Raw genomic sequence first — 24,858 nt, forward strand, 5'->3', positions numbered from 1 at the left:
CTAAATTTAGGCAGATTGCTACTTTTGCTATACAAAGGTTATTGCTTTACAGATGGACGTCCTGTAACAGGTTTTACTGTACATTGATTTAAAAAAAATTATTTTTGATATTCACAATTGCATTAATTATAAAAGAATATATTTTGATGTCAATACATGTATGCAACAGATAAATTCGTTCATAATAAATTGTATAATTGTTGTCTTGTATTTATTTTGTAATAAGGAGAGCTTTGCAAACACATTGAAGTACCTGTACGTTTATTTGTTAACGGTGTTTGTGCCTACATGAAAAATATCAATATTATGACTATTCAACGATTTTATGTTAAACTTAGTATACTTGTGTATGTGTCAAGAAGAACAATATGAAGGCTATAAATTTCAAAATACGTAATTTGATTATTAGGGCCCATTTTCTGACCGTATATATTAACTTTTACTTATCATTTATACAGGTATTCTTGTTTGTAATGCAGTTTGTCACACTTTTCTATCCTTAGTAAAATACATTATTTTATTATAACTATATATCTTCATTTATTATTATCTAGGTCGGTAAATGTCACTTTAACCTTAAAAAGGCTTGTACATGACAAAATGATAATGTGTAAGTGTTGGCTTATGGAGTTTTTCATTATGAAGTTTTTATGGTTTATGAAATCTACCTGTATCAAATAGATGATATGACGAAATGTACCTGTATCAAATAAATGATAGTTGAGTATTCAACGGTTTTATGTTAAACTCAGTAGGGTTACTTAATTTTAGTACACAATATTCTGTATTTTGATATCTTAAAGGAAGACAAATGATTTTAATGACAGACACAAAGTTATTTGATATGAGATTGTAGTAAAAATTAGTTATATATTAAGTACTATAAAGTCACTTTAAAGATAAATCGTCTACGATCAGAAAGTTCTAAAAGAACTTAAAAAAGTTTAAACTCTTACACTTAAATTTCAGTTAATTTTCTGATGATATGTTCCTACATTTTATGACCCGTCCAAAATCGGGGCTAACTGGTATTTGCACATGCAAGTTTTGTGAAAAAAGATATATTGAAGAATATCTGGTATATCCATATGTAAGCTATGAGATACAAAAGAAGAAAAACAGTTTGTTAACAGTGTATAAATTTATTTAAACATAAATCTTTGTGGTAAACTTTCGTGACAGTATCGCGTTGGTGATGTAACATTATATTGTTATTGTACTTTGAATTGCCGGTACTTATCATAACATTGCAAATTAAAATCCAATGCCTGTAATACAAATCTGGTCCGCATGCTCGCAGATAAAAAAAACAAAAACAAAACCAAACAAACAAAAAAAAACAGCAAAAACTCCAAAAAGCTATTTTTTTCGTATCGGCGTGGCCAAGTTGTAAACGCGTTTGACTTGTAATCTAAGGATTGCTAACCGCGTGGTTTTAAACGCCGTCAGGGGAAAGCCGTTCTTTCCTTGAGCAAGAAACTTTTAGTTCTTGTTGGTTCCAGGTTCGGATTCGTGAGAGTTTCAATAAACTGATATATTCAATCACAATCGAACTAAAATAAATTCGTATAGACTTAATACAACGCATTGAATTGCATAAACTGGCAATAAATGATACAATAAACTGAAGTTACGTATTTTTTGAATTCACACCAAATAACACAAAGGTGGTGTTAGTATACTACAGTGATTTCGTTTTTACACTGTTTTATACAATGAGTGATAAAAACACGAATCAATTCATTTCAAATTTATGATGAATGGATAAGCACGGATTATATCATCCATTTATTATATCACACGAAACAGGTCAGTAAGGACTTTAAGTTTTCAAAACGGAGATAACTAGAAATGAGTGAAACGTAATCGTGAAGAAAAAAAGAAGGAAAGAATTAATAGGACACAGCAATACATGAGTGAAACGTAATCGTGAAGAAAAAAAGAAGGAAAGAATTAATAGGACACAGCAATACATTAGAAAGCCTTGTTATTAAACCATGTTTTATAACCCCTCATATAATATTTAAAGTAGTATAAAACGCTCAATTGTTCACCAAAACGACATGTAATTTATTATATCAACTGGTAAACTTTTTGCGTAATCAGCATGAAATATGCCATTTAGAGTTGTTATAAAGAAATATATAATTATGCATAATTTATGTACAATACAAAAACATATACATCAATATAGTGTATAACAATGAACATGAAATGTTCAATATGTTTTCATTAATCAATCGAATGACACTAATGAAAAACTAAGGGCAAACAAATAATTAATTTAAAAGTAATTTATTAATTATCGTGGACTAACCAGTTCTCAAACCTCTAAGCATTCAAGAGGTCTTTTAGTATAAATAAAAATATATATTTATAAAAATTCTTACATGTAACATATGTACACTTTAATCTTTATGTAACATTTCTGTAAAATTGGACTGAAATTCAGCAATTAAAAAAGCCCTATTTCCGTCTTGAAAAAGCACAACCCTCTTTTTTAAAACTGACATGGCCTCTTAAAATAAAGAACCTAATCTCAAACCCTTCAAGTATCCCTAAAATTCTACTGTTTAGTTTAGCCAATGAAGTGATTGTTATATGACTGCAACATGACAATGAAGTACCATACACGATGCAGGTACCTGCTTTGAGATATTTTTGTCTCTAATATTCATTTTCACAAATAGTTTATGGTGTATTAACGGGACTTACAAAGGTAATAGCAATTTGTATGAAAACACGCTAAGTTATAAAATATGTAATGTAAATATTTGTTTCTATGCACTGTTTTCATTTGACATCAGCATACATGTCTGTCACAAACTAAGCTTTTATGCACAAAAGTTCAGGACATCATAGTCACTTCTAGTAAAATAATAACAGCACATGAATGAAAGGTTTGAGAATAGGTTGGGTGTGAGATTAGGTACTTATACGATAAATTCTAAATATAAATCAATCATTTATTAATCCTAAATTTTTCAGGTTTATGAACTTTTTGCATCATTTGTAAAAGCTGGTATGTTAAAGTCTTATAAGAAATAATTACAAATTAATTGAAAAACAAAAGCAACATGATGCACCTAGGGCCATGTCTGAAATACATTTTGCACAGCATCGGTACTTTAAATGTATCAAAATGGTTTAATAATTTATGCAAAATAAAAGCGAAAATCTTTATTATTCATAACAAGTAATCGGGCTTTGTAAGGCAAGCATCAGTGAGTCCTTATATATGGACCAATGAAATAATCAAGCGCATTTGGTAACATACTATCATCATTTTGCGTAAGGCGGATGGATGTAAAGGAGGAGGTATGTAAAATATATTTTGTTATTTTAAATTTGCTAATCACTGCTTGTTTATATTACAAAAATTATAAATGAACACTTGTTTCTCTTAACATTATTAACATGTTTTTCATTATTTTTATATTTTAGCTTTTGAATTTTTTAAGGCGTACTGGTTAAACATACAATTTATCTTTTTGCAGACCATTGCCCACTAAGATGACTTTAATCGCTATTTGACATTCAGAAATGTTTATTTCTGCTGCTTGTTAAATAATGTGCAAGTTTGCTTTCGGGAAGAACATTATTCAATTTACAAACACTGCTTGCACTATTGAATTATTTCATTTTAATTTGATAACCATTGCTTGTGTATTTCTGTTACATAATTTGCAAGTGTGGCTTTTAGTAAGAAGGGTTTATTTGCAAAGACTGCTTGCATAGTTGTATTCTTTCACTGTTATTTGACAACAATTGTTTGTTTTCTTCTGTTACTAGTATTTCTTTTACATAGTTTGCAAATTGGCTGTCAAAAAGAAACATTATTCAATTTACAAACACTGCTTGCATTGTTGAATTATTTCTCTTCAATTGGACAACATTCTTTTCTTTCTGTTATTAGTATTTCTTTTACATAATTTGCAAGTTGGTCTTCAGAAAGAAACATTAAATTATTTACAAACACTGCTTGCCCTATTGAATTATTTCATTGTTATTTGATAACCATAATTGTTTGTATATTTACAAATTTTATTTTTGTATTTTGTTTATTTCTGTTACATAATTTACAAGTGTGGCTTTTAGTAAAAAGGGCTTTTTTGCACAAATGAATTCTATTCACTGTTATTTGACAATTGTATAATTATTTCTGTTACTACTATTTCTTTTGCATAATATGCAAGCTGGCTTTTAGAAAAAAAAACATATTTGCAAAGACTACCTGCGTATTTGAATTGTTCTTTAAAGCTATTATTTCGAATTACTATATTGGTTTATACTTATTATATTGCTTATTAATTTGAGTAACACTGTTTGCTTACTTACACAAAAGTAATACAATTTTCCTGTAATATTTAAATTTAAAACCGTTTCATTAAAGTTACATTATACTCATTCATGAGTAAACGTAACATTCAAAATAACTTTACAGTTGTTCATATCGTTATCAATTTCATAATAAACGTCACTTGAATAACTAATAACCACCGTGCCCAACATAAATATCTTTAAATATCTTTCGAAATTTATCGGTAATATCCGGTTTATAAAAAGAGTGGTGCAGTCTTTTTATATTTAAGGCAGTTTTAATATCTTATCTTAAATGTTAGTAGTTATTTGTTATTAGAAAAGTCAATATTTTGCAATACATTAGTGTTTTCTTTTTCTCAACTTGATAGTAAAACCATAAACATAATGTCACTTTAATCCGTAAACGAGCGTTTATTTATTTAAAACCAATCTGATTATAATGTGACGTTTTGTTATACACATGTACCAATTTTTTTCTTTTACTTGAGTGGCTTTTATGCATTTTTGGTTTAGGACTTTTTCCTAAGATTGTATGTTAATTTCACGTTCAATGCTACATATTTACTTATTTTTTTAAACCTTTTGCTCATTATGTTTCTTTATGCTTCTTCAAGTGAACAAACGACTAATATTTTTTAAATAAAAAATTATTTTATTTGAGCATTTTGCCTATATGAATTTTTTCTAAAACGTAGAAAAGTTTTGACCCTTACAAATAGCTTTCTATTTTAATATTTATCTTGATCTTAACAAGTTTATGATGTAATAAATAAAGCCAACAAATAAATTTGCAACATAATTATTAAAATATTTGCTAGATTTTACCTTTATTTCAGTTGCATTTGTTTTTTCAATAACTATTACAATAAACTTTCAAGCAACACTTAGAAAGAACTATTTTCGTTGTTGCTTGAAGGTATTGCTAAAGTGATATTAAATTTATTTTGAATTCTTATTTTTAGAAGTTAGGTTGCCGTTGTCAATATGTATTTGCTCTATAAAGGACCGTTATACAAATGTTGCACATTAAGTTTTTTAGACGTTAAAAGTTGATAATGTTTTGTACAGAATAGTGACAAAACTTATGTTAAATAGCAGCTTTCGGGTTTATGTTTAGTTTAATATTGACTTTGATTAGTTTGAGCTGAATTAATAAATATACTATTTATTCTAGTTATAAGGAACAGGAATTAAACAGTATTGATTCATTCTTACTTAGATCACTGTAAATAATTTTGGTCTACTTATTTAATCATAATGCTTGAAATGATGTTATCCATATATGTTTGGTCCATTCATTATGTCAAAAAAATGATACATAGCCTTAAGTTTATGCAGTGTTGTATATAGCACTAACATTCGTCTTTCAAAATTCCATTTTATTTAGTTTCGCCCCTTGTTTTCTTGTTCAGGGCATGCACTTTCTTTTATTTGCGGACCATACGCCTCTTTTCATGGAATGACACTTTTCATTGAAAGTCCCAAGATGACCGTCGTATGAACACATGTGCGGATGATTCTAAAATCAAAATGTTAGCATTACCATGTTTAAATGTTGAATTCTGCTTAAGCGGTGCTAGAGTACAGGGACAATAGCTTGCACTTCCAGTACTGTCAAAACGACCCTGCAACATTTTTAATTTCGCCGTTTTGGGCATTCTTTAATAATTTTATTTTTCTTCATTTTTAAAGTATACAGAGCGCCCCTTTGGATAGAAAATCCTTTTTCCAGTAAGAATAATTACTCAACCCGAAGTAAGACTTTATTATATTTTTAACACTCTACAGCAACTTGTCTAAGCAAGAACTAAACTCTCTATCTCACAACGGTGTTGCTATATCGAGGTTTAACTGTATTACAGCATTCAATTTCTGTTTCATCATTCTTCTACTGTATCTTTTATCTATTACATAATATTTTATATAACACAGCCCGTATTTTATAAGTATTTCACATTGAAACATGAAACTGCTCTTTTTATGTATTTCAGTCATTATTCCGTACGCTTTATTAAAGTCATTAAAAGCTAAAAATGTATTATATTATGTCTCATTTCACTGAACTAGATTCTTTATAACTGATTATTTATGCCTTTTAGTCTCGTTAAAATCTTAAAATACCAAAAACATCGCGCTGGGGCAATAACCTAGATAACCGAGGCAGGGTAGAAAAAATGTCATAGTCATACAAAATGTTTGCCGTTCTCATAAAGGGTATTACAATAAGTACAGTTTGAGATGGATTCCCTAGGAAACAAAATTATGCAAAGCTCATCCAATGTCTTTGTCACTATCAAAGGGCGTTTTATCTAGTGCAATTTCTTATTTCTTTAAACGCAATAAAATCATACGTTTTACTGTCTGCTTGCAATGATAAAATGATCTACAAAACCTTGAAAATAACAAAGTAATGATATTTAAGATGGTTTAAGCTAAAGCATGAGGTTGTTTTACTTAAAGATAAAAACTATGAATTAATAAAAAGCTATTTCAAGTGGTAAAATATTTAAAATAAAACGCAATTTATGTCATTGAAAATGATTGCCTCCTAAGAAATTGTTAGTGTGTTATTTTATTTATTTATTTATTTATTTAATTTTTTTATTTATCAACGAGAAGTTGGCAGCAAAACATTTGTGTTTGTTATAAAGAAGCAGCTATGCAATTTTGATATATTATATTAAGTATATTTGACTTTTAAAGTTTTTATTAGGTTATTTAATCAGACATGATGAGACGAATATCTTTTTAAGCGATACAGTAAGTGTACAGGTGTACCTTTATATTTCAAAATGAAAATTTCATTTCATTAATCTAGAGGGATTTAAAAAGTTTTTACCAAAAATATAATAATTGATTGTAGTTTATTTTAACAGAATATATAGAAAAAAGGTCAACCAATCTGTTGTTAAAAAAACTCATCTAAAAGAAAAGAAAGGGTATTTATTTTTCGTTTTTAGTACACATTCCTACTCATTTTTTTAACATTAATTTTATCAACCTGACATACATTGAAATCGAATCCCAATGTGAAAGGAACTTAAAATTTTGAAAGAAAAATAAGCGATTAGTGAACACATATGATTTGGAGTAACTCAACACTTTCTGGAAAACAACAAAAACAACAACAAAAACATGTTCTTCTTGAATTGGGTAATGCTACTGATTCGGCATCAGTATCAAAAGGAGTCTTGAAAATCTAAATTATAAAGATAATAAAATAATTATCGAAAAAGAATGATGTTTATTTCCAACAACCTTTTACTTTTATCTAATGAACTACCATCTGTAATTGTATAATCCTAAACTATATTTCGGAGATGAAAAGATTTTAGATGTTTACACTTTAAAAGTAAGCGACACAATGTCTGACTTCTTCAAAATTATCTTAACCTGCCGAATTATAATATGTTTGAAGTATTTCTTAACTGTATTGTGTTCTGTGTCGAATAAATAAACACATGTATAGGTTCATTGTTTTGTGAAAACATGATAAATGATTTTTTTTCTTTTCTTTTTTTTTAATGTCAGAAATTCAGAAGTTTCCATGTGTACAGTGTAAATTATTTAGCTTTGACTGATAAACGATCTTTGAATCATCACTTTATACAAGCTTTATACAAGACGGACTATTTCTATGTAGATAGATCCTCTGTCCAGAAAAGTGAATGAACATTTGAAGTATGCTGTGAGAACATTTTTTTACTATAATCATACATTCTTGAGAAACAATTGATAATCTACCCCGGCATCTGCTGCAAATTTACCTCTCTTTACAGATGCTGGCTTTTTTTGTTGTTGTTGTTTTTTGTTTTGTTTTTTTGAGGGGGGGGGGGGTTGCCTAGCGACTCAAGTAATCTATGCAAAACAACCTACATAATTATACAAGTAGTTTTCATTTACTTATTTATAATACAACAATAAGAGATTAATACACGGCAGAGTAGGGCCGGAAGATGATAATCGGCCCGCAAAATGAATAATGGCCCGAAGGCTTCAGCCCGAGGGCATTATTCATTTCTGGGCCGATTATCACCTTCCGGCCCTACTCTGACGTGTATTAATGTCTTTAATACACTTGATCTAATAGAATCTAGTAGCATTAAAAAAACAAAAACAAAAAACAACAACAACAACAAATACTTTGAAGTTCTTTCGTTGAAATTCTTGTCTACACTTCTACTGTTCTGTACAGAGATGTTTACTGTTTGTGTGTTCAAAGCAGTAGAATCTAGAAGCAAGTTTTATTTTCATTTTTTTTTTGGAATGAATTCGTCGTATTATTTCGTAAAAAATGTGTTTGTACCTAAATACGATTGAGCTCTCATAATAAAATTAAAGCGATTCGTGCTGACAACCTACTTTCACTTTTACAGTTAACTGTTTGATGACGTAAAATATGACGTCATTGTTTCAGTTTGTGCACGTGCACATGTTCTGCAGGCTGATAACTAGTTCTCGGCCCCGGGCCGCAAACTCATAATAGGTCACGTGACACTCATAATCAGTTGAAATCATAAGCAATTTTGTTTCTATATTTAGTAACAAGTGTATTAAATATCCTTATTTTTAGATAAAAAAAAATAATTAATTAATTCATACATTGATTGCATTCGTGTCTATAATGTACATTGTAATATATAAATGTCCCGAGCCATGCAATTATGTTCTACAATGCACTGAAACTTTTTGTGTACAAATATCACTAAATAAGGGCTTATGTTAATGGAAGGTCCCACTCCAAGGTCAGGAGGGCCGTTGCAGTATATAACTTAGACCGCACGTTGGAAAGTTTAGAGCCGCTCCTTAATGTCAGCTGTGTCTCTTAAGTAACAGCGTCAGAAGGGGTCCATGCAAACCGTGTCTTAAACATTTTCCTTTCCATTTGCCTTCCACTTTTACTGTTTTATTATATTAGTACAAATGTGTAATGATTTTTCACTATGTAAAAGTCATGTCCCAATACTTGTCTCTTATAAAATCGTGTAGAGCCACACTTTCCAAACTTTTAGAAAATACATCAGTATAATTTGTTTCGCCGACCTACAACGACCCACATAACGACCTAGTTGTCGTCGGCTGATTTCATATTAATTTTTCTTTCCATGCCAAACGTTCATTCCTGTGATAAAAAGCGTTTACTGATGGCTGACATTGATAACATTTTAAGATAATATAAGCCCTATTGCACACATTCTGTGTCGCATGCTCGTAATTTGATCAGGTTATCCATGGTAAACATGTAAACTACTTATTTTCATCAAATGGCGAAATAATTGAAAAAAAAAACCTACCATTTATTGGTAAAAAAAACATCGGTAAGAAATGCTTAAGTAATCTTGGGACAATTTTTAAAGCCATTACCAATAATAAGAAAGACTTTATAAGACAGCATAAGTAGGTCGTAACATATGAGTTTATCCAGATTTGTTCCTCCTTTTTGTTTGGATATTGGTCACCCGAAAGAAATTGATATTACCGAGCCAGACGGGTAATATACACAATAAATTTCCCCGTTAGGTACTCCAAGTTGTAAAAAACATGCGCTGTGGCGATGCGCGTACAGCTTGATTTTACGCGATTTACAAGCACTTTTTAACTGTGAAATGATAAATATTTACCAATATAGAGTAATGATACATATTCTCATCAGAATTGAAAACAAATATGACCTTGTGAAAGCTTGATATTCCAAAAAAGTGCGTTCAACAGACTACTCCTTTTCTCTCGTTTACATTCGTTAGGTTCGAAAGAAAATACGTCATGTATTTATGTGACGTCATGTTGTGGTGAAGGGGTACCCTAAAGGAATCTTATTTCAACGTTTCATTTAAGGTAGCGATGATTTATATTAAAATTGTCTTAACTCGGCAGGGAAGGGTAATAAAATTATTATTTTGGTTTTGGAGTGATATATATTACCTGTCAAGATTTTATATCACCCGAGCCGTTATAAGACAGCATAAGTAGGTCGTAACATATGAGTATATACAAGGCAATCAAATGAGCCGCGTCACGACAAAACCAACATAATGGGTTTGCGACCAGCGTGGATCCAGACCAGCCTGCGCATCCGCGCAGTCTGATCAGGATCCATGCTGTTCGCTTACAAACCCTATAACAAGTAGAGAAACTGATAGCGAACAGCATGGATCCTGATAAGATTGCACGGATCCATGCTGGTCGCAAATGTATTATGTTGGTTTTGTCGTGACGCGGCTCAAATGAATTCCATCATTTTGTGTAAGGCAGATGGATGTGAAGGAGGTTTGTCAACTTTTATATTTTGTTTGAATGTTAAGTTTACTGCTCATCTTCTAAATAATCATGTTTTAGGACTGTGTATAGGAAAATGATATAAAAGTTTGACATTGTTATCGATTTCTTTTTATGATATTTCACTTTAAAAATTACTTAATTAGTCTGATTCCCGAAATTATGTCCAATTACTAAAAAGTGTATTACAGATTTAAGACACATGGTTTTAATTAAAATATAAAAGTATATCAACTGCTTTGAAATATATATATATTTTTAAAATAATTTTACTGTGGAATTATCACTTATTTATGAATGTTTTACTTCTGAATTAATGACAGAAAATTCAAAAACTCAAAAGTAATATTTTCGTTGCAATTCTTTTTTTTTCAATGGTCATTTTTTTCTTGAAAATAAAATGGAACATCGGTATATTTACTGTTCGTGAAATACAGACTATTTCAATAGAACACGATATGATACTTTAAGATATAAAAAAATCTTGTCTTCCATTATAACCTCGTTTAAACAGATGTCGTTTATCCGCATTTAATGGTGAATGGAATCCATAACTTGTTTACGCTCGTAAAATAAGTAATACATATGCATCATATTGCACGATTTTTTCCGCAAGGTATAACTCTTATTTCAGATGCATAAGAAATGGTATTAAAATCAGTACAATCATTATTCTAGGGAGTCTAAATAAGGATGAAATTCAAATGCCCTATAAAATTCAATACAATTTTGTGATCCTAACGAACATTTTCGGTTTTCAACACATGATAGTTTATAACTTTTTATGTATATTTAGAATATTGCGCTAATTAAGATATTCGGCAATAGCATTTTAGTGAATTTATTAGAATAAATAAAGTGGGTGATATAACAAAATGTTCATTCCAGACAAATGATATTTGGCATTATCTTGTCATTTATTTTATCACTCTATTATATTTATTATACCGACAAAATTAATATTTAAGATAAAAATCTCCAACTTGAACTAAAACCAAACACCCGATAAGCGCAGGATTGCCGTACAGTAATATCAGCCGGCAGAAACGTGATGTTGCCATGCCATGTGACAATTACCGCTTGTTAACCTCTGACGTCACATGAGGTTATAAAGAAAATTAATAATGTTAGGTATAACAAAATACCTTACATTTATTACTTTCTTTTTTAATAACAATATGTGCAGGGGGGAACATTTAAACGATTAAATGACTTGCGTTTATAATAAAATACATAAAATGTAGAACGGTATATTTTCAAAATCTCGTCAGCGTATAATACCTAGAGTAGGCCTCGTTATGAGGATACCCCCTCCCTCGTCATATTCATCTGATCCTTTGAAACACCTGTCCTTATCTACAGATTGAACTATAATATCAGCATGTCTTCAGCTTTCAGTTTAATAACAATGTCAAAAGTATTATCATTCTCGCCCCCTTTTTTGACTTTTGAAATGTATACGGGTTTAGTTCACTGATACTTAATTTGTTCGGACATTTTATAACTTGTTCTAAAAAGAAACCCTTACGGCGTAAATAAATTGTTCTAAATTCAAAATGATTATGATGATCAATGATAGTAAAGACAAATTGGCTTTTCTTGTTGTTTAATTGTGTTGTTTTGCAGCTTTTCCTTTGTTTATTTGTGTGTCTGTTTGGTTGCTGGTTTTGTTTATTTTGTTGCTGTTGTTGTTATTCTCTGTGTGTGTTTTTCTTTCTTGTAGCTGTTCAACTTCACATAAGTTATAAATAAATATTGCTTTTATAAATCCATTAAAGGTATAAAATATGCCGCTCAATTGCAATGCTTCGTACACAGCTCTTGATTAAACTATTAAGTAAATTTTTCTCCGCTATTCTTCATTCATGTTGCTTTGTTATGATAAAATGAATTATATATTTTTTATTCGGCCAGCGATTTATCGCTAGTCCATAGAAACCGGTTTTGCGAAATCTTGCAGTCTACTATCTCTGTCGTTTCCAAGACAACCTGCCGTAATCCTAAGCTCATTCATGTCAGCATACGCTTTTGCAGATACATGTTGTTCCTTCTTTTACAAAACTTCTACTACGCATCACCAATCTACGCTTTGTTACTGTACTGATCAGGGGAAGTTAACTCTGCAGGGAGTATGCTTTTCTAGTGCTCGCTATGGAATTTCATTGGTATTGAAGTGACATTTTTGTAATGTGTTACGTCCTAATCTTTTAAAACCATGAACTTTCCACATAAATTGTTGAACTAAATTGATAATGTTTAGTCTTGGTATTAATGTACTCAGTCTTATTATTAAATAGAACGCAAAACCTAAAAAGATGAAGGGATGATAATTGAGACACTGTCATTTGAATGATCGACTTTTATCCCACAATTCCTTTCATTTAAAGCAGTGTAAAATGTGCTTCATTGCAAATGTGCATATCTCAATTAGAGGGAATTTGTAACAGATTTAGCACTATAGATTTGAAGGTTAAAACAAATCATTTTATCTTGGTGACAGGAAATTCAGAACTAAAATATGACCATATAAAATAGAGAGAAAAAAGAATCCCAAAAGAAATCCAAAAACAACAAAATTGAAAATGTTACAGGCTCGGTTTGATGGACTGTACATGAAAGTGCAAGTTACCGCCCGCGCCCCCGTAGAACCGGCTTAAAGAGCATTCAACATTTAAACATGAAATGGTAAAGTTTTGAATTTAGAAACATCCGCAGATGAGTTCATACGCCGGTTATCATGGAACCTTCAATGTGACACTAAACTTGAAAAGTGAATGCTGGATATTTCAGTTATGGACATTTCACTTCTTTTGCGGTAATAAAACAATTAACATTAGTTGCAAGTTTGTTTCAAAAATAGACAAACATTGCTTTATTTGAATCATATGCTTGAGATTTATCTAAGGGGTTGTTCAATTGAGGGTTACTATCTTTTTCGTGCACTTACAACACGCATCTGTTGTCCGAACAATCAGGGCGAGGGATTAAAATAGTCCGTGTATGCATCTTATTTAGGTTTGAATAATTATGTATGTTGACATAAATATGTTTAGCCAGGTGAGTGGGTCATGCGGTAACAGTCACATGTGTCACACTGCTTGTTCAATGGTAACCGCCGTATTAATACATCTTATTATAGGATGTTTCTAAATTCAAAACTTTAAAGTCTTAAGTTGATTATTATGCTTAAGCTACGGGCGGGACAGTAGCTTGCACTACCAATAACGTCCATAACAAGACTCAATCAAACCGAACCTACAACATTTTCAAAGTTGTCGTTTATCGGTTCTGGTTTCATCTCTTGCAGTTCATAACTATTTTATACATGTTTATAGAGAATAGTTATCCAGGGCCGAAAATTTATACGTGACAATTTATCTCAGACATTGAGTCTAATGTTGTTTTGTCTCTCGCCTTTCAAAATTGGTATTGTCTGAGATACATTTGTTAAGTTTTTACAAGATATCTTAAAGAGACAATTTAGTCTGATAAGTTTAGTATAAATGTACCTATGATAGTCAGTGCAAATCTGTCGACATGGTATAACCTACTTAACTTTTTTAACCCAGTTACCTACAATATCTACAAAAGGGGTACCGCTATAAAGTGCCGCATCACCATCCACAAAACGTGATAATAGCCATTAAATTGAAACATAAAGCGGACAAAAGTCTTCTAATATAATATAATTTATATTACGGGTAAAAAATCCGCGATACACGTCCTTCGTAAAATTCCTTACGCACGAACGTAATTTAATTCAGATAAAGATCATTTTAACCAAACATGAAACTCCAGTAGTGAGAGAATGTGCACATAGTTTTCACGAGGATTTATTTATATATATTCAAGGTGGACGGGTTTTTATGTAAATTTATTTTACTGCTTCAGCCCTTTTATTTGTTGTCGTAAAACTAGTTAATAGCTTAAGAGAGTATTTGACAATAAAATATTTACTATGTATAGATTAAGGATAAATATTAAAGAATGACTAAAACCTTTTCTTTGATTATTTGATTGTTTTAGTTTTGTATTTTTCATTTTCTCTTCTTTTGTTTTGTTTATTTTTTGTTCTTTTGAGTTCATTTGTTATTGCAGATGTCGATATTGTTGTTTTGAAATTATCTTATCCTAATGATTTTTCTATTAATATTCTTAATTGTTTTACTTTCCATATATGCACACCGTTTATGTAAACACTAATACTGCCATGTTGAAATATTGAGAAACTTCTCTTACGTTATTCATTTACAAAATTGATGACTAAAATTTTATAATATTCAATGAAAGTCCACCTTGAGGGTGGGGGGGTGTCTGTATTTACCGTATGTAATTATTTTCTAAGAGTACATATCCTTGACCTTCTTTAACAGTCGATGTTTGTAAATAACATAGATTCATGTAATTCATACGAATTTTTGACATCAGTTGACCCCATAAACGAAAATGGTAATATCTTATAATCCCAAAGGTTAGCTTTAATCTTAGAGTTATTGCTGTTTTATTTCTCATAGGCTTTGAGATTATATTAAGAAAAATGAGCAAATTTGATTATTTCGATCGATTTGCTTCACCATATCAACTTGCTGAAAAGTGACAAAACATCCGTCCTTTATCTGTGTGAAAATGTGAAAACGATTTCATAATATTTAATTTGATGAAAGTTTTTTGATTTGTCTACGTCAATAGTTAATTTTTGTTTGTAAATTTTCATTGGTACTCAACTGATAAATTCAGTATATGCACGGACGAATGACCGTAGAAAAGATTTCATGATCAATCACAGCGAAAGTGACCTGCACCTTCCAGGAATCGAACCCGGGTCCCCCGATTTACAGTCCAGCACGATCTATTGAGCTATCCGGACGGCTTGGTCAATAAATTTCATCTTCATATCACCTATATATTAGTATCTAAATATGCTTCGCATAAAAGAACCAGCTTTTATGCGAAAAAATAGTTCTTAAATATCTTGATTAATAGAAACAACAAAAATAACTTGTTTTCAACATTTCTACGAAGACGATTTACATCATTAAATTTGAGCCGCGTCACGACAAACCCAACATAATGCGTTTGCGACCAGCATGGATCCAGACCAGCCTGTGCATCCGCGCAGTCTGATCAGGATTCATGCTGGTCGCTATCAGTTTCTCTACTTGTAATAGTATTTGTAAGCGAACAGCATGGATCCTGATCAGACTGCGCGGATGCGCAGGCTTGTCTGGATCCATGCTGGTCGCAAACGCATTACGTTGGTTTTGTCATGACGCGGCTCATTTTATTTTTGGATGGATGAAGTATGAGCTTCCTCAATAATTTATTAAATATGCAAGGAAATATATCTGTTCAAAGTTATATATTAGATTATCGTAAACACGCCGAAAACAAATGATCAATGAGATAAGTGTTTTAAAACGTTTTACATGTATATATCCGTGTTTGATCCAATTTAAATTTTTATCATGCCCGACTATTTCTGTCTCGATTTTGTTCTTTACAATGAAATTTATCGTAAGAGAAAAGTAAGTGCACGAACTCTTTAATTATATAAGAAAAGAACAATATTATTTGTTTATATGAGAAAATTACATTAAAATAAAGAAAAACGAATACTTAAAGAACGCCCAAAATGACGAATGTGGCGAGCTATGTTTGATTGAGTATGTTCATAGACGGTACTTGAAAGTGTATGTTGCCGTCTAAGCCCCCTGTCACCGGTTATAAGTAGAATGCAATATTTATAGTTTATCTTAAAAGTGTTTTATGTTTATATGAGATATATAACCTGTTTTTAAGAGAAATATTGCATGTTTATATGAGACGCATTACATATTTATATAAGTATAGTCCGTGTTTATATGATATATACCATACCGCATGTTTATATGAGAAAAATCGAATATTTATATTGGAATTGTTTTATGTTTCATGTTTATACGGAAAAAAAACGTTTATACTGGAATAATTTATATTCTTTACAACCATTATTTTAACTTTAAAAATCATAAATATTAATAAAATAAAATAAAATAAAATAAAAAAGATCAATAAGTTTAAATCGATTATCATTGGTGAATACATTGCAATTGTGAATTTTGCATAGCATATCAAAAACAAGGACACTTATATTGCACATTTAAGCTCTGTCTTAGTTAATCATTAACCGGACAAAGCCTTTTGCCTTTTTTGGCTTTAATTTTGTAACATAAAATCCTTCCTACCGAGTTTTCTTACAGGCATAAATCCGAGAATTTTTTTTTATAATTTATAATACAGATTTTTATGTGTCATATTATCATAATTGTTATCGAATACCTCCTGTATTAAAACACATGACGCGAGAAATGACCTCCCTGACATGCACTTTCTTTGATCTTTAAGATAATCTTCTTTTAAATTCAGACTTAAATGCAGCTGCATGCACTTGATGAAAAATTACAGTTATTAAGTATCATCTGTTACAGTTTCAAGTCAGTTAACTGCGCACGCAAATTGCGCAGTAATACCAGCTTCGGCTCCTGTAATTTCATTAAAATAAACCATTTTTTGAGAAATAAGAGAAATTTAAATGAGAAATCATAGTGATTATTTAGGTTAACGTTCATTCAAATTTGTGTTAAGCACTTGCCACCAATTTTTTATCGTTAGAGAAATTTTCTTAATAAAAAAATAAACTAGGCATCCAGCTGTGTGAGTTGAAGGTTTGACTGATTTTCAGTTGTCACTAAAGCCAAAAGTGCTTACAGAATTAGCTTTATTTTTGTATCTTTTGCGCGTTAAAAATTAGCTTTTAATTTGGAGCTGTCACCTATATCATATAACAAGGTAAACAACTATAACTGATAATATCTTTATCCATATCATATTCATTGCATTTGATAATATGATTAATTATTATACATTGTTGAGTACAATATTGAAATTTACTGGAGAGTGCAAAGCTGCAAAAACTATATAAGACGAGGCGCTTAACAACAACAACAAAAACAACATAAGGTTTTTTTTATCTTTTTATTTAATTGATTAACAAGTATATTCATTGTGAGAAGGATGTGCATATATTCATATATTTCCAAACATATTTGTTTTTTTTTTTTTTTTTTTTTTTTGTTTTTATTATAGACTTTGATATTTTAATTAACGTGATCTTGACCGCCTCAAACATGTATGCTTATCTAATACATGTGTGAAACATGACAATCAATGAATTAAAAACATATGCGCAATGTTCAGGTTCGAAATTCAAGTATAATTTAGAATTATTCAACTGAACGTAAATACGTGACCTCATATTTGCAAACGTTAGCTTAATGTGAGTATAACTGCAGTTTTATTTCTCAAGGGCTTTGTGATCTTTTAGAGGACATTGAACTTGTATGATTATTTCGACTCATTTGCTTCACCATACCAACTTGCTGAAAAGTTATGAAACATCCGCGCAAGATAATCTGTATGCCACCAATTTAATATCATTTAAGTATGTTTCTTCCTAAACGTCTACAGTATATGTGATTTTTTTTTTAAATTTTCGATAGTACAATAGACTGCGCAATATTTATATTATATTTAGTTTTATATGACTTGTGCTTGTTGTGTAAATACCAGCTTAATGGTTTGAGATATGTGGTCAATTTGGACAACAAGTTTTAAGCTGAAGAATCAAATTTAAGTTAAAAGTTCAACAAAGACGAACTACATCATTAATTTTTTTTCCATTTTATTTTTATATAACCTAATCTTTCACAATGATTTCCTAAATCTGCAATAAAATATATAGTAACCTTAGTGCAGTAACGGTTTAACTCCTATTAAATTTAATAGGAGTTAACCTTTTACTGCACTTAGATGACAGTATCTAATAAAAGTCCAAGATTAGCTAGGTAAAATCCAAACGCCAAAGAAAAAAATGTCATTGTTATAAGTCTCTCCAAACGTTTGTATGGTCTATTTTATTTATTTATTTTAGATCTATTTGAATGAATGTAAATATTTGTCATGCAATTTTGTCTGGATAATTGAAATCCATAGCGAGAAAAGAAGACACATGTACGGGCGCGTTAGACTACTCTATGTGTATTTATACACAATATGTATTTTCTGGCCATTTTTTCAAGGTTGCATCAAGGTAATATGTTAAAATGAAAAGTCTTACTGGGATAAACACGTTAAAACAATAAGTCACAGCTTTTTAAAGCGGCAGCATTTTATAAAACGGTCGCTGAAAATGGGCCGTTACTGGCACAGGTCATCCAACGATACATTAGACATTTTATTTTACAAAACGAATTAGTGACTACATAGAGATATGCATTATCTTGTAATTGATATTTCTTAAATAGAGTAATTAAACATTCCTTAAAAGCTTAGTATTTTTAACATTCAGTTCACAAAGATCATTGTTAATCAGACATTAGATAAAGATTGTGTTCGTTTGTCGGTAAAAGAGGCAGTATGTCCTAAATTAGGACTATAGAAAAAAAACACTCAATACAATGAAATATAGAATTTTTAGCAATGCTTACATAACAATGACATAATAAATTGTGGGAGGAAGTATGGTTAAACAGAACTTAAATATCTTAGAAATTTAACCAGAAAATTAAATTGATTTTAAGAAAGAACTATCCTGTACATTATATTTGAGAACTATCCTAAACATTTTATTTTATAATGGCAAGAACTATCCTTTTTACTTTAGAACGGCCAATGAGATTCCCGGATTTCAATTTGTTATTTAAAAGTGACCAATAAAAATTGTTATTTTATTCAGTACTTCACTGTATATTTTACTTGAAGACAAACTGATTTCAGACGGCCTTCGGCGGGAAAAACAAAATCTTTAAATCTTTAAATATTTAAAATAATTTCCAAACAAATGCATTTGATAAACATCTGTACGCCTGCAGAAATTACAAATAAACACTTTTCAATGTATCTAAAGGTACACACTTGATTAATAGTCTACCCGAACAATGTTATTGTGTAAAATCTGTTTTCTTTCGTGCGTTTGTGGTTTTAATTATTATAGAAAGCGGTTAGGTTGTCGTCTTAAAGTTTTGAATTATTATTTTGAATAACGATATTGAAATTACTTAAATAAATTTAATATCAGCAGCAAAAACATTTAGCAAGATGAGCAATAATAATCCTCAACATAATCGTGTCTCGGTGATATATTAGAAGCTTAAAATATTTATGTCAAGTTAGGTTTAAAATAACACACTTTTGTTCTCTTTCTTTGAAATTTTGTTTAAAAGTTACAATCAACCGCGCCATATGAACTGAGAAATTTAATTTAAACATTTAATTGTTGCCTGTGAAAACCCGGCTGTATACTAAATACAGCTTCCTAGTTAGCGTACAGTGATTACACGATAGTACATGTTGATACAGTAAATTTATTTTGACACTGTTAAATTGGAAATCACATTTGATTATATATTTCGTTTTTCTAAACCGCTATTTGCGAAAAATTAGATTAAGCAAACATGGCAGCTGATACAGTAAGTATTTTTGTCAAACTTTATCGCTAAATTTCATGAAATTTGACAACTAAAGAATGCATGTTTCATGCATGGTACTTTGCACGTAGTTTATGTTGTTTTTTTATGTTTTATCTATCTCAAATGTACACATGCGCACTTAAATTAAATGCAAGTAACTGATACTGCTAATCATTTATTATAATTTAAAGACATAATCTTTAGTACAAGATTTGTGATTATTTCATTGCATTAAGTATCATTTTGAACTTGACATATTAATTTTTACAACCTATCGGTATTTTTCTATTGAACACAAACTTGTCAATAATCTGTACTTTTAATATGTCAGGATTCGTATTGTAACACAAATATGCTATAACGATTATTGTATACCACAAATAAAATACCAAAGTAAATATTTGTTTTTACATGTTACATTTACACTGTGTTAAACTTGCTGCAAATGTTGAAGGCAAACGCTGCGTACATTTTATATCTTGCTGTAATCTGTTAAATTAAGTAATCTAAAATAACTAAAAATTAATGAGTGATTTTATTAATTAATTAATTAATTAATTAATTTATTTATTTATTTATTTATTTATTTATTTATTTATTTATTTATTTATTTATTTATTTATTTATTTATTTATTTATTCATTTATTTATTTATTTATTTATTTATTTATTTATTTATTTATTTATTTATTTAATCATTCAGTCAGGCATTCATTTCTTAGTGCTTTTTTTATTTGTTTCAATTAATTAATGTTTTAATGTCATTGAATAGTTTTCACTCAAACAAGCAAACTAAACAGTCCATTTTGGAAAATTTCAAGACTTTCAAGGGCATAACACTGTCATATCATAAAGCTCATGAATTGTTCAACAGAACGGAACCCCTTTTGCGAATAAAGCAATCAAAAATGTTGTAAATGCTGTTCAATCAATTTGAATGTTACACACAATTCAATGATTTAATATTATTATATATTATAAATATTTTAAATAAATAAAAATGAATTTACACCAAGAAAAGATATAAAGTATAGGTCCTTTCAATTAATGTTCATAAATTTCATACTGGAAGCTAAAAATTATTTAGATTGCATGTAGATTAAAAATTAATAAATTGTGCCGAAAACAAGAAAACCATTATTTCAAAGTGCTTAATAACAAAATAAGCGGAAAATCACAGTAAAGGAGATCCGTGCTTGTTTTAAAGAAAACAAATATGGAAACGAATCAAATGTGTTTATTTTGACAGTTTGTCATCGTTTAAGCATAAAAAGTTAAAACATTTTTTGATTATATTACAATGGATGATAGGAAGTTTACAGTGATGTCTTTTCATCTTTAGTTGTTGTTGTAGTTGTTGTTGATTTGTCTTAGGTTTTATCCACCTTTCTCATTTGTTTTCGTAGTTTAGTTTGGTTGAATTAGCAGTTTGGGTTATTAAAATTGTGATTGATCAATAACTGATAATGAAAAATTATCATTTTACAACATAAAAACTACCTAAATTATGAAACGAATGCCCCACGCTTTTAAGAATTGAAAGTTACCGATACATTCCGAATGATATTTCCAGACATTTCCATTGGTCACTTGTATAATCGATTATTTTCCATTGTAGAATATTTATTTAAACATAAAAATATCACGTTATTCTTTTTTTGTGCCGGTATACTGACCATTTACGCTTGGCTACAATATTAATTTAAATGCTTCAGTACAAGACACCAATAAAAGCCTCTTTATTGAACGATTGTGTAAAATCAGGCAAATTAATGATATTTGCCTATTAACGAAATTAATTTCGATTGTAAAATTTATAACAAAGCTAAAATATGTTTTCATTACTTTTCTTAATACTTTGGTAGAGGCAAAATTATAATAGCATTTGATTGAATAAGATACCATTTAGTGCATTACTTTATTTTTCATTATCTGAGCATCACATGTGTATGAAATCAATATGTAAAATTTGTAAAGGCACAGTGACTTCTAAAAGAAAATACTTTAAAGCCTTTGTATTTATTTATTCATTGAATTAGACGCATGCGTTTATTTATCAGTTATATGAAAATTTCATTTTTTTTCAGGAACAATTGGTACTCAGCCTTTGTGACAATATGGATGACGAACCAACGAAAACCATTACCCTTAAAAGGCAGGTCTATACACTTGATGCATACACTGAAAAATACAACGATAGGAGAGAAAATTCTAGTGTCTTTGACGAAATCAAGAAATCCATGACATGTTCGAGAAGAAAAGTCGGAAAGATTCTTGGATCCTACCTTCCAGTTGTTGGATTTATACGTCAGTACAAGTTGAAGCAATATATTCTTGGAGATGCTTTGTCCGGCCTCACAGTCAGCTTTATGCACCTTCCTCAAGCAATGGGATTTGGCATTCTTGCTTCTCTGCGACCAGTCCATGGCTTATATTCTACATTCTTTCCGGTGCTTGTATATCTATTGTTTGGAACGTCGCCTTATATATCGTTTGGAACCAATGCTGTAATGGCATTGCTTACACAGACGGTGGTAGAGAGAGAAGCTGATTCTTTCACTGCGGCGTTTAAAAGTGACAATAACGGAACAAGTCCTACTGAAGACGAGATTATGGACGTTAAAATCGGTGCTTCAATGGCGTGTTGTGCGCTTGTTGGTATAATTTTAATGGCTATGGGACTTCTTAAACTTGGGATAGTCACCACATATTTGTCTGTTTCCTTTGTTGGAGGATTTACTACCGCAGCTGCATTCCACATCGCGTCCAGCCAAGTGCCTAAGATATTTGGAATTAAGGTCAAGACTTTTGCAGGAGCAGGAAAACTGGTGCTTATGTATATAGATTTATTCAGTAAAATTGCAGACACGAAAGTAGTTGAAATAATTATAGCAGTTATTTGTTTGATTGTTTTGCTTGTTGTAAAGATATGCATCAACGAACGATTCAATAAAAAGATGAAAATGCCAATTCCAATTGACCTTATTGTGGTAGTTATTGCGACATTCATATCACATTTTGCAAAGTTTGAGGATAAATTCGATGTAAAAATTGTTGGTGAAATACCAAGCGGTTTCACAAGTCCAGCTGTACCCGACTTCAGTAACGCAAGCAATTACATGAGCGACGCTTTTGTTATGGCGATATTGTCACTAGCTATGAGTATTTCAATGGCAAAACTTTGTTCAAACAAACACGGTTTACCAATTGATGATAATCAAGAACTAATTGCATACGGTGCTGCTAATTTTGTGTCAGGTTTCTTCCATTGTTTCCCACAAGCTACAGCGCCACCTAGGACAATGATTCTGAGTTCGCTTGGTGCTAGGACGACGCTTAATGCCATCGCTACTTCCGTATTTTTCCTGTTGGTTATTCTTGTCATTGGACAGTTATTTGTGTCACTACCACTAAGTGTTCTCGCAGCAATGATTATAGTTTCCATGAAAGATCTTCTTCTACAGTACAGAAACCTACCACGAATTTGGAAGATAAACAAGTATGACTTTATCATTTGGGTTGTGACAAACTCTGTTAGTATTCTCGTTGACTTGAACTACGGTATCATTGCTGGGGTTGGAATTTCAATATTTCTTACCGTGATAAATGACCAATTAACAACCGGACATTTGATTGGCCTGTCAAAGGCTGAAGACATCATGATAAAATATACAGACAATACACAAGTAAGGGAAATAAGCGGAGTGAAAATCTTTAAAATTCCAACAAATTTGTACTTTGCAACGGCTGAGAGAATGAAATTTCAGATCTTTCGAAAAATTTTGAATCCAAAAAAGTTCCTGAAGAAAATGCAGAAATTGGAAAATTTGGCCAAGATAGTTGATGAGGAAAGCATTGGTGTAGAAAAGAATAATTCTTTCGAAAATGGTGGGAAATATACTGCAGATCCTATGGACGTGAAATTGAAATCTTTGGTTCTTGACTTTTCGAAGGTGCACTACATCGATATGGCAGGAATAGCTGCCCTTCAACAAATCATCAAAGAGTACAAGACGGTAGACGTCAAAGTTTACTTCGTTGCAATCTCGGAAAACGTTGGTAAAACTTTTGAAGCTAGCGACTTTTTCGAGTCCTTTCCTCGGAGTAGCGTCTTCGTTGATGTGTTTGATGCAGTGTCAGTACTCAGTTCTCAAGTTGTTGTGTCTGTTTCTACATCAAAAATATGAATAGCGGCATACTTCAAAATTAGATAAAGAAAAATGAGATAATAAATATGCTTTCAACTTAACTCGTTATCTCGTTTACATATAACCTTACCATTCAAGGATTTTTGCTTTTTGTTCCAGTCAGCAAAGCAAAGACATATTTACTATGTACAGTATTTTATTTCAGTAAAATATATATTATTAATTATATCAATTTTTATAATAGATGTATGGCGCATTTACTTTGCTTAACTATATTATTTGTTTATATTATCTCGTTTACACATTAACTTACCATTCAAAGATTTTTACTTTTTGTTTCGGTCAGCAAGGCAAGAAAATGCACTTTGTATCTTATTTCAATTAAATACATGTATGTATATATTTCTTTCGAGACTATTCTTATTGTAAATGTATGTTCATTGCTTAGCTATATCGTTTGTTATAATACATAAAAAAGTGACAAGTTGTTTGATTGGTTAGATTTTACCGCCTATTTTTATATAATTACTCTTTGCTCATATTTTGGTAGTCTGTATACCTTACCGGCTCTTTATTAATTAGAACCAGTAATTACAATTCTCAAC

General features: G+C 30.5%; 1 protein-coding gene across 4 annotated transcripts; it reads left to right on the top strand.

Annotated features, from left to right (window-relative positions):
* Nucleotides 1-3,178: 3,178 nt before the first annotated feature.
* Nucleotides 3,179-24,858, top strand: LOC132750849 (sulfate transporter-like). Of its 4 annotated transcripts, none has more exons than XM_060740902.1 (2): nt 3,179-3,318; nt 22,193-24,858. In XM_060740902.1, exons 1-2 carry the CDS (start codon nt 3,301-3,303, stop codon nt 24,290-24,292), a joined length of 2,118 nt encoding a protein of 705 aa, XP_060596885.1. In that variant the 5' UTR covers nt 3,179-3,300; the 3' UTR covers nt 24,293-24,858. The 4 variants fall into 4 exon arrangements, with proteins under 4 accessions (XP_060596885.1, XP_060596887.1, XP_060596888.1 ...); XM_060740904.1 differs by lacking the exon at nt 3,179-3,318 and adding an exon at nt 14,339-14,451 and having other exon boundaries at nt 22,193-24,857; XM_060740905.1 differs by lacking the exon at nt 3,179-3,318 and adding an exon at nt 14,443-14,467 and having other exon boundaries at nt 22,193-24,857.

The sequence above is a fragment of the Ruditapes philippinarum genome, unplaced genomic scaffold (assembly GCF_026571515.1).
Source record: "Ruditapes philippinarum isolate M1 unplaced genomic scaffold, ASM2657151v2 ctg5590_1_1_1_1, whole genome shotgun sequence".
In the NCBI taxonomy this organism is placed as follows: Eukaryota; Metazoa; Mollusca; class Bivalvia; order Venerida; family Veneridae; genus Ruditapes; species Ruditapes philippinarum.